General features: G+C 32.6%; 1 protein-coding gene across 1 annotated transcript in view; it reads right to left on the minus strand.

The window, feature by feature from the left end:
- Positions 1-10973: 10973 nt before the first annotated feature.
- Positions 10974-12505, minus strand: part of LOC111637646 — a 30527-nt gene continuing 28995 nt past the window's right edge. Inside the window, exon 2 of the mRNA XM_023383187.1 lies at positions 10974-11571. Coding sequence (XP_023238955.1) covers positions 11198-11563 — 366 coding nt within the window. The 5' untranslated portion in view covers positions 11564-11571 and the 3' untranslated portion in view covers positions 10974-11197. The remainder of the gene's footprint in view (positions 11572-12505) is intronic.

Below are 12505 nucleotides of genomic sequence, written 5' to 3' on the forward strand. Positions count from 1 at the left end.
TTTTAATTAAAAAAAAATAATAATCGCCGTATCCGTGGCGATAATATTGATTTAATAAAAAATGTTACCCCACGATTTAACCATTTAATATTAAATTGTAATTGTAGCACTGTAGACAATGCATATAATTAGTGTTATTTTGAAATTAATGTGATCCGTATCGTCCAGATTAGTTTATCGATTCGCTGTTATCTCTTTATTTACGGCTCTATTGTTATACTTTAATTTTTTTAACTAAAATGTGGAAATTTTTTATCGTAGGATACGACATTGTCTTGTAAGAGTATCGATAATAATGTCATTTATACCAGACAATATCATTTTTAATGAACTATAATTACTATATTAAAGATGAAAATCGTGTTTTTTCGTGTGTGAACGTTTTGTTAGTGTTTTACGCATTAAAAATACTAGAACTACACGATTCTAATCAGCGTCACGTCACCCGTTCCAAAATTTATCGAAAAAATATACTCGTATTGTGTTTCAACACAAAAAACTTTAGGCTAGAACTTTTCTTACTTTTTATATTTTTATAAAATATCAGTGTCATTTTGATGACTAATGCGCATTGTAGTAAGAACTTTGTTTTCAAAATATTACTCTGTTCTGACGATTCGATATTTCTCATAGAATGAATCACGCAGCGATAATTTTAATATCACTACACAAACTTTTTACTGTATTACTGCAGCGTTTCGTATAATAAAAAAACTGTTTTGGAGAGTGTGTTGGGGATTTCGAAAGAAATAAAAATATTTAAATCAATGACCTTTTTCTATATATTTTAACTCTTTCGCGTGTAAAGTCACAATAAACTCGGTCACGCTCTTCGTGAATCGGACTTTTTTTTCAACAAACCTCACGTAATTTAACAGGTTGCTGCTTCTATCCGCTACATACACCCAAATTTACAATATTGTCAACAGTACTTCCTGTTCTACTTAATTTTTTCCACGCGAAATTGCTTTTGGATTCATAAATAACTACACAATAATACGAAATAAACCTGTAATTTCCATGTTTTTCTTATAAGGTATCGAACACGTATTTCGAATAACAGTTTATTTTTATATTGTTTTTAAACGGTTTTATTTCATTTTCTAACTATAAAATTGTCCAATAAAGTTAAATTTTAAAGGCGATAACCGTATTTTCGTGGCTGTTAAGCTATTGTAAAGTAGGAAAAAAATCTGTTGAAGTAGGAAAGTTAAGCGCATTCACTTCCTCAAACGTCACTTTTAATGTGTATTGTTCGTCGGACGTCACAATAGCTCTAGTCATACGTTTATGCTAAGTTGTGACAACATAAACACTCGAATGACGGCAGAACTTTTTGTACGTTTTTAAGAAAATAAAGAAATGTTTTAACGATGCTTCGTTATACCCTTATTTCCCACACTTTACGCAGCGTAGTTGTTATATTTTATCCAACACCCGTAGCAAAATTAAACACATATTTGAAAAAATACACAAGTGACTCTGCATTATGTAAACTATTTCGTTGACTATCTTCTATTTTTAACTAACTACATTATCGACAATTCCATCCTGTTTTAAAACATTACATCACCTATTCTATTAATCGACTACATTTTATAAATTATCAAAAAGTTGCTACAATTTCAGATACAAAAGATAATTTTGTCATAAATAACGTCCCCAATTTTCCCGCATAAGAAACGACTTCAATAATTGGAAACGAAACAAAGCAAAATTTAATAATTTATACAATTAAACACGCGTTATAACATAAATAACTAAATCTAGAACGTAAATTTTAATGCGTTTCCCCGTAATTTCCCTACAAATTGAGCAACACGGCGTGATTCATAGCAGTCGACAATAAGGTTTTTTTTATAGAATAAACTGACGTAGCTAAAAATAAAATAGTTTTAAAAAACGTTAATTAAATTTAGGAGAAGTTTCGTCATTTTATATAGCACAGACAACGATGAAAAGTACGGGGATTGGTGCCAGTTGGTCATTTTGAGTCATATTTATCAACTGACCTAAAACAAAAAATTTCATACAACCAGACTTTCTATAATTATCCAACGATTGTATGCAGTTGTTTAGTCAAAAAAAGAATAAAATATTTTATATTGAATTTTATTTTTTATGTCTATTTTTGATTTTCGTGTTTTTATTTCGGGGCGAAGAACTTCTGTAATGTAAACTGTGTTAGCGCTTCGTTCGAACTCGGCAGCTTCGTCACGCTTCATTACGTATAGTTTTACGTCAAATTTTCGTTATTACCTTAATATAAACTTATACCAAGCCGTTAAATTCGATTTACATTCGAATTAAAATTAATTACACATTTAAATGCGCGTATAACAAACCGCTGTACAACTGAGAGTGTCGCGGTGGGGTCTCATTGCCACCCTTTTTTATTTATACCGTTAATTCTATGTCTTTTTATTGTTACTAGATACGGAATTTGTTGTTTGGAGACATTGCTAATTAGGGAATTTTTACATTTACAGGAATTGTTATTTATATTAGCGAGCTTCACCAGACTAGTTTAGAAAACTACTAATACAATACTGCTGGATAGTAACCTTTATAGTGGGCTACTAAGTTTCGCGATACCGTTAATTAATTAGGGAGACGATTAAGCTCGGTGCCGATGCTTAAACGTGTTACTAAACTGCTAAATATCGAACGTAAGCTTTATAGTATTGCTACTTAGACAAATGATGGCTAATTAAGTAAGACTTAAACTTCTCGATACTATTATGTAGGGAAGTTTCGTACAGTTTAGTGCCTTACAGAAGTTAGGAAGCTTCACAGAATTATTGCTAGATGACTTACGAAGTTTTAAAATCATTTTAAGGAAATTCTTGCCATTTCAAACGAAAAAATAATCTCCTGGAAACATTTGTTTAGAGAAATTGAAAATAACCGTTACCAAACCGAATTTACCTTATTAGTGATTTGCATAATTAAGTTTGTTTGCATAACATCGTAGGAAATATTTGTCAATTACTTTAGTCAATTATGCACAGAATTTGTGGCTGGGAATTAACTTTCGAGCTTTAAAATTTAAAAAATCTGTATTACGCGCCGCCATTTCCATAGAACGAACCACAAAAACGATTTCGAATTTGGACTTATTGCGGGTTTAACCGCTTTTTTTTAATAGTTATTTTACGTACCAATGGCTGATTGCGGCTAAGTTGGAGCGATTAAATATTAAATGTTCAAAGGAGAAAATAAAAGTTTCGTAAGTTCATTTGGTCAAGGAATTGCCAAATAACATTTTAAAATGTTTGCCTCTTGCGAGGACGCGTGTTGTAATTTTATATTTATTTATGCGGCAGAGATGTGGAACGATCGAACAATAAATAAAGAAAAATTGAAATTCTTACTAAATTTTAAATCGTCATTGATACAAATTTTCTGAAAAACGTGTTTAACTCTTAGAGTTTTAAAAACCGGTCGGTTCAAACGTTCTTAAAAATAAACGTTAATTAATGTCGAGTCTTTTTGTGTTTTAAACGTAGTTTATTTGTAGTAGGTATGGTAAAAATACTCGTACTTTATGTAGTTTATCGATCAAACCAATGGAATGTATTTTATACGTGGATACAGAATGGGGCAAATGTCAGTGAACCTTTGCGGAGGTTAGCCGACTTTTGGAACACGCCTTAGCGATAACTTAAATGGAAGAATATGTTTTTAAGCAGCTAATGCGCGATTTATTTTCCCGCGGAGTGTACTTATCGTGTACTTTATACGTAATAATTACAAATATAGTACGGAGGAGCCTGGTCGAATCGGTAGTTCGATTACTAATATCTTCTCTTTATCAGTTTCCTACATTTGCTAATTTCATTTTCTGAGAATGTTTCGACATGTCTAACATTTTGTCCTCGGAAATTGACCGGGACACGAGGAAAAAACTCGTCTTTACCCTCACTAATTTATAGATGGGAAGAGAATAAGGCCAGCGTGGTCCCGGCTACCAGTGCCAATTGATTGAAAAAATTCTTATTGTTTTATTTTACTTATTGAATCGATAATAATTACACATATGGGTTAGAAATTGGAGATTCGATACATATGTAAAATCTCGTACATATATATATGTACTGTACACATTAATTCTTACGGGGAAATATCCAGAGGCGTATATACACGTACGCAGACGGCTTTAAATTTGCCAGACGTTTGTGTATGACACACACACCTACATTAAATTAAATAAAGGAGGTATCGAAGTAGGTCAATAATTCTCTTACTGTAAAATCATTTTACTTGAAATTTGCTTTGTGGTATTATTTTAGATTTATTATACGAGACTCATTCTAGCGTAAAGTTCTTTTATCTCGTTATCTTTAAGAAAAATTTTACAAGTTTTTCCTTTTGATATTGAATTTTTTTTATGTAATACAATTTAACGTATAACTTGAGCAATAATAATATTTAAATGTATATAGGCCTATATGTTAGTTTGATCAGGTAAATTTTCAGGTAGTTTCTTTTCCTTGATAAATTATAATTAATATTTTATAAATTTAACACTTTTTATAAGAAAATCGTTTGGAAACGAAGATATTTATTAAATTTCAAACTTAAATTTTTTCGACTGAAGGGATAGGTAAACTGAAGGGGAGGTAAACTAGTTTATTACAGTTATAAAACATTTCCTTATACTTCCAGTAAACTTTTACTTATTTTATGTTTGTAGTATACCCGAAACACGTTTAGCTGTAATAGAAAGCAAATACAGTGGTGCCTCGTATAACGTACGCCTCGAATAACGGACGCTGCGAACAACGGACTTTCCGTTCGGCAGTTATGTCAGGTGAACAACGGTCTTTCTGCGAACAAGTGCGAATGATGTTTCCACTCTTGCCGTTGCCAATGACAATATGCTATTTTTATAATATATTAGTATAATTAAAATAGGGGAGACCGGGGCAACTTCGGCATGCGGGGCAAGTTTGTCAAGCGCTTTTTTTTAAAAACAAATTAAAAGGAGACTTTGGTTATAGGTTAGGCAGTTGAGTTTTATTGGTGGCTTGTTGAGTGTAGTGTTTTTATTGTTCTCCAACAAGCGTAGTTGAATTATCAAGCAAATTTTCATTTTCGTTCAATTCCATATAATATTTTTTTTCCATTTATATTGAATTGGCAGGTTTTGTTATAATTCCATGATAACGAAAGTTACTTTTCCTGTTAGAAGGATGTAACTTCAACTTATTCACGTGGCCAGATCGTGGCTTGGCATTCTGTTCTCAGGGTTGTACTTAATGTTTCGAAATCATGACTAGCGGGGTAAGATCGGCAACATAAAGCCACATTAGAAGCAAAGGATAAAAATCAAACAGATGATAAATGAAAACATGTTTGCATTTGTTATTCATGTATATATGTCTTTGAACTTGCATTTCGTTGTAATAATATTAAATGGGTGTTGGATTTGTATTTCTTTGTTTTAATAGTGAATTCCAACTTATACATTGTTAATAACATAATTTTATATACGTGCCTATCTTGCCCCATTACTGTTGCCCCTATACCAGGGGCAACTTTAATAAAAATAATTAAAATAATTACAACTTTACAAAAAGAGAGAAGTTGCCGATCTTGCCCCTATACCCGGGGCAACTTCGTCAATTCCTCTGTTCTTGTAAAGTTGTAATTATTTTAATTATTTTTATTTCCAAACTGATTTTAACCAGTTCTATAGTAAGGTAACATTCCAATAGACAATATGCAAAGCTTTTTTTTCAGTTTATAGCAGTATTTATTACACAAAATTTAAGTAAAGCTTAACATGCCGATCTTGCCCCGGTCTCCCCTATATTATTAGTATATCTGAAGTTCAGAGCTTCCGTTGGGATTCGGCTCGCTCCCTTGTTTATTACGTACAGTACATCACCTCGGTGCAGGGTATTTACATTTATTCGAGTGTTTTGCAAATCATGGCTTCTAAAAAAACAGAAAGGTGATTTCAATTGAAATAAAGCGAGACATCATCAGAAGGAGTGAAAGTTGACAAAAACTTGTTAAGGAGTTTACCAACACTCATTATCCAAACAGAGCTAAGGCCAACAGGATCAATGATCTCTACAATGACACCCTTGCCCGTCATTTCCGTCAGGTGTCGAAGAAGAGAGAGAAACAGACCACCTTGGACATGTTTTTCAAGCAGCCAGCTGCCAAAAAACAAAGGGTGGAACAAGAGGAGTTGACCCCGCAAGCTCCGGTAGCCTCTCCTGAATCTGACTCCGATTAAAAAACAATAAAAAAAGACCCGCTGCAATGTGTACAAAGTCTGTATCTGTATGAATGTGTGAGGAAAGTGTTCCTCCACCTCATCCTGACAACATCTCACTACCCGGCATAATTGGTGACTGCTCCATTTTCATTTTTTTATGATACAGTACGGTTATCTTATGCTGTGGAACGAATTATATGTTTTAACATGTATTTCTATGGGAAAATGCACTTTTCACTTAACGGACGTGCACCTGGAACGGATTAGGTGCGTTATACGAGGCACTACTGTACTAAAACTCTACTTTGTTTATATGCCGGTTTTACGAAGAGCCCTCGCTCTGTGACGGATTATTGCACAATTCCCGTTTTGTGACGAATGGGTTTACCGCTTCTCCTTTTACCACTAATATAAACTTTCTGCGATGATTTTACGAAATGCCATATATAAATATCGAATATTCTATCGATAATTTCTGTATAATAAGCTAGTTAGTAACGTATCCGAAAATACAGTGCTGACTGGGGAATATAATTTAGATAATTTACTTGTAGAGAAGTAATAACGCTGGCTTTACGACGGTTCGCTTAACAAGTCTTTCCAATTGTCACGTCGATTCGCCGTTAGCCGTTTGTGTTTTAAAGAAATGAAATAACTAGAGTATCTTAAAAATCAGCGTTAATAATTTCATTTTCTATTCGTAAAAATAACGTTAATCTTATAGGGTTTGGGATTATTACGGAAACCCAAATTTTTTCCGGAACCGGAAATATACCCAACTCTTCCTTCCTCTCGTTATACGTCGCCCAACGGTTATTATTTACTAAACAAAAGTTAAATTTGTCGGGCCAATAATGCTCGGGAAGTATACGATAAAGATGTCAAGGCTGTTATTTTAATTTAATTTTATTTTTGTCGTTTTATTTAGAAAATACTAAAAGTACTCTGGCAAAGGACAATGCTCTTTACCGCTTTGATTTCAAAAGTATCGGTAATAAACGAACAGCAATTTCAGCGATGTATCGCTTACTACTTTGTATGTAGTAAGCAACAATTAGGCAAAGTACAAAGTTTAGTGACTAATCAGCTTTCCCCAAATATATAATGCGTACGTTAAGTAATATCTATAGCAATACTACTGAAACGGTAGTCCGCGAACAGCTAATTACCCAGCCGTTAAGGTTTCACTTAAAATTTCATAATTTTATGTATCACTTCAAGAAAATGAATTTTAAAAAATTTTTATTACTTTTGTTTTACTTTATGATTTAAAAACTGCCAGGGGTAGATCGGCCATCGAAATCGGCCTACAAACCCATTTTTTTTAAATGATAAAATCCTAATTTTGTTATTGTATTGTTTTTACTAATTAAATCTCAAAATGAACAGGAAAAAAAATGCATTTTGATTCCATTCTTTGTGTTTTATAATTATTTTAACAAAATTCCTACTCCCGGATGATGGAATAAAAGAAAATTGGTCCACAAACACAGAAAGTTCGAGAGCGCCGATCTAAAGATTTCACAATAAATTCGATTTGTCGAAATTTCTCTTAATGACGAAACCGCGTGTAACAGTTATGTTGGTAAGGGTGTTATAAATGAATTAATAAGTACAATTCAGGAGTTGTCGGCGTAGATTGCGTAATTAGAATTTTATTAAAATTACTGTACTTTGTGAAACAAACCCGCACTGGTTGTTAACATACGGTCGAATTTCGCTAATCCCACACCGAAATACCCGGTAATTCGGCATTATAATCTAGCACCACTCTAGTTTCGTAGGTCGGGATTAAGAAGCCGGTAACGATTGTTTATTAATATTTTAAGGGATAAAAAGAATTGTGTTTGCAATTTATTTTGCCTATTAAAAACTTAAAAAGTAAATTCCAATTAAATAAATTATAACGCTGACCCGACCTATTTATTTCATTTTTCATTTGTCGGAAAGATAGTGTTTTTGGAATCCGATAGATGGCGATGCGGTCAAAAACACTACCCGGTGACGGTCGTACTGTTTCGACAAATTGTACGACAACGACATCTCGCGATATAATAGAATAGTACGCGCGTATAAATATAAATTATTATATATTATTTATTTATGTATTATATTAAAACATTTTAAGAAGTGTTTTAGCAATGTTTACCGTGTCTTAATTTACAAATATCTCTGTCAAAATAATTATAATTATTCTCATTCAATTTTTTCATAACTCTCTCCTTTATTCTTGTAAGAAAAAAATTTGAAAGTCAATTTTCCTTTCATCTATTGGCGTATTTTGCTTTTAATTAAGGAAACATTAACGATAATTAATTTACACGGCAATATTCTTAATAGCTTCACTTAACCTTTAATTGTTATTTATGATATTGGTCTGTTCCGAGGCGAGTAACTTTTCTTCGTCTTTTTAGTCTCGTCCGTCTCGCTCTTAAGTACACGTACGGAAAATAAATTGCAAACTTTCCTTCTTTGCAGCAATAATAATGATTTGATTAAAAACTATATTTTCTATCGCCTCACTAATGATTTTATATTCACGATGGTCCAAAACTCGGTTAACAGCGTTTAATTTTCCCGCATTCCAGATACGGTGGTGAATACGAATCGTAACGTAAACAATTCTTACGAAGTTTGTACGTAATAATTTAGTAACCGTATTTAGTCTTGGCAGCGGTTAACTGACCTTTAAACCCCTGTATATTTGATCACTGAGTTGTTTCAAATTCAAACAGCTTCACGCGGAAACAACGTGGCAATAGTGTTCTTATGTAAACGGTTGACGCCATTTTTTGGGCCCGACACTGATTAATATTTTCATAAGTTATTACTTTCTACCTTATACAGTGGTACCTCAGGATACGAAATTAATCCGTTCCGAAACTGAGGTCGTATCATGAAAATGTCGTAAGGTGAATCATTTTTCCCCATACGATTACATGTAATTCCAAATAATTCGTTCTAACACGAAAAACACACTCAAATTAAAGCTAAGTAGTACATTAAAAAAAAAGATAACTGTAGTAAGGAAAACACTGAAAATGCGTTTTGTAGTTGTAAATGTATAAATAACCATAATAGAATAATAATTGACGAAAAAAATGTAGTTTTATTTGCACTTTACCTTTGAGGATAGACGACGGTGGAGGTGTAAACTGGTAGTGGAGGAGAGGGAGAAGGGATATGATACTAAAACTTAACTTTACATAACATAATGTAACAATAACTTAAAAATAACTTAGAAAAGATAAAAAAAAATTAGTGTTGTTTTTTATATTTTTTTGTTTTAATTTTCATTCGCTGCTTTTTGCTTTTTTTCCTTCACTTCCATCAGAACTTTCACTGGCTAGAGGTCGCTCAGTAAAATATCTATCCAAAGAGGTTTTGGCTTTGCCTGCTTTTTAAAATGATTCTAAAATAACTTAGGCAAATGTCGTTACTCCGAGCGGCAATACAGCCAGTGTGAACCTTTTTGGGATGTTTTTTTCAATAAAATCGATCACTTTCTGATAATACCTCAAGATTTCCTTTATCGAGCGAAATCCTTCCACGACGAAGCAAACGCGGGACTGAGACCGATGAACAGAAGTGAATAAAAACTGGCGCTGCGAACTAATGTAACGTCGTATGGTGAGTTTTTGTTCGTATCGTGGAGCAAAAATATGTTCGAATTTCATGTCGTATCCTGAAAATTTCGTATGCTGGGGCGTTCGTATCCTGAGGTACCACTGTATATTTGCTGTACGTGTGAATTTTTTTCACTTCCGGACTCGGAGCAACTTGCCCTTTATCAAAAAATTATATCCATCAACGTTTTATAGCCTATCAAATATAAAGCTCTTATAAAGCTTTATGTAATTGTAGTATAATGGTTAAAAGGCGAGGCATTTTTTTAAAAAATAATAATAGCGAAATGCCAACTGGTAAAGACTTTTTAGATTTAAAAAATCTATATTTGACATTTCTAAATAATCTAATTTTATTCGTACTAATTGTTCCTACTGTTCCCATTGAAAACTTATAATTTTATAAAATTAACTTTCAAAAGATGCCAATAGGAAGAAATAATTTCTTATATAGGTCTATATTTATTAATAGATTTTATATAATGTTTCATTAGAAAACAAAATGGTCAAGTAAAAAGTCATTAAAAATATTTTCTCTAACAACTATTATTGTAAAATCTCCAATAATAACTTTAAAAGAAGTTTAATTAAAAAAAAATATCCGGTAATAATGTCATTCGATATGACTTTGGTATAAACATTTACAGCAGAAACCATTATTTTCTTTAGTCGGGTCTAAAATATCAAAGAAAATCTTCCAAAAAATCTAACTTTAAATGTTATAAAGAATAATTGACACAAAATTCGGTTTTGTTTTTATTATTCTACACAAAAATAAAAACAATAAACTCGAGTGATTGACGATCTCCTGTAGTCGATTTTTATTCATTTAATAAAAATTACCGTGTATTTTTTAAATATTAATTTTACTTATAGTCAGTAAAACTGTATACTTTTAACGAATATTCTGTACAAACAGAATTGCCGATACGTCACTTAATTTGTACCGCAAAGTAAACATAAAACGTATACCGGTATACGAATGTCTTGTTCTAGAATTTATCTATAATTAAGCTTACGACCGGAAGAATTTAGCGAAACAAAGGACGTACACACTAACGTAATGCGCGGATGTGGTAAATGAAATAAACAACGTACATAATTATATTATGTTTTATTTACAATATCTGCATGCGGAGCACGGACAAAATTAACACTTTCGGTTTCATCGAATGACATTTATTTTGTTTTTAATAACCCTGTATAATATTTTGTGTTTAATCGATACATGCTATAATGAACGAGAGAACAGAAATTTCCCTGGCAAGTCCCAGAGACTCGGAAACAGAAAAGAAGAGGGCAATCGTCCGACGGGGACAGAACCACCGGGAAGGAGCATTCATTTTCCAAACCTCATGTGACCGTAATCGTCGTATTTTTTGGCCATTCCTTTGGCATTTCTGCCGAACCTTAAATGACCGTAATCGTCGTATTGTCGCTTGAATTTCTTCACTTCTTCGTCACCGTCCTCGAAGTCGATCCATCCTCCGTCCATCTCCTCGTCGTCCTCCGATTCCGAGCCGTTTGGACGATGAAGGTCGATCAAGGGCTTCGCTGTTTCTTGGTTCTTCGACTTGTTGATGTACGACAAAACCATTTTTGCCAGTTTCTGCAATTGGCTGGTCTGGTGTAATGGGGACGATGACGTGTATTCGCTCACAATGGCCAGCATGATCAGGCTCATGATTACTGAAATGCTTCTCATCTTCTTACCTGCCCAGAAGATTTAAAATATTATTAACCGCTGACTGAAAATGTCTAAATTGTTGCGTACGACATACAATTTTACAGACAGAAATTGCCTGAAATGTAAGATTTATTTTATAAAAGTATGATCTAGCTGATGCTTTTACACAGAGTCTCATCCAGAAACCACGTGTAATTCACAAGAACTAATCTAAATTGGCTTATAACTTTTAAAAATATGTTACACGAAGAAAAATACTCAATCTTCTATTATGATTAAGCAATATCTTATTGTTACACATCGATCCTTAACAATTTTAATAAAGATTAAAGTATGTAAACCCAGAAAAACTAATGAAGAGGATGTTATTTTTAACTTCTACTTTACCTTTTTTAATACATTCTCCACAATACCATGCTAAACAAGTAAAATAAAAGTAAATCTTTAAACTCTGTAGTCTTTCCTGGAGCTCGTCTCGAAAGTTTTATCATCCCTATCGATTTTTTTGAACCGTTAAATCATAAATTTATTGACTACTGTTCGCTGTAGTGTGTTAGAAATCCATTCGAGTTTAAAATAGTTATCGTGTAGAACGTGTCAGAAAGAAATTGCAGAAATTTTATTTATTTTCACTTTCTTATTTTTTGTTTATCCGAAAGAAAATATCAAAAAGTAAAACATTAAAAGGAAATTCTGTAATTATTGGAATAGAAGTCTATCGAAATCGAAAGTACCCGCACCAAATGTGTGGGTTGCGGCGCGAAAGTATTAGTGTTGTGTCAGTAATCACGGATGAAACACCAATCTCAACGGCTATGAAAAACAACTATAAATATATTTTTCTACGGGGTGTAGCCAAAAAGTATTATAGAAAAATCCTATAAAATTGTAACTGGAAAAATATTATAGGAAAATTCTATAATTTTTTAACTTTTGCGGCTTTTGTTTTAAACAAAATAC

The sequence above is a fragment of the Centruroides sculpturatus genome, unplaced genomic scaffold, assembly GCF_000671375.1.
Source record: "Centruroides sculpturatus isolate CEXI.00-Female unplaced genomic scaffold, Cexi_2.0 scaffold1054, whole genome shotgun sequence".
In the NCBI taxonomy this organism is placed as follows: domain Eukaryota; kingdom Metazoa; phylum Arthropoda; class Arachnida; order Scorpiones; family Buthidae; genus Centruroides; species Centruroides sculpturatus.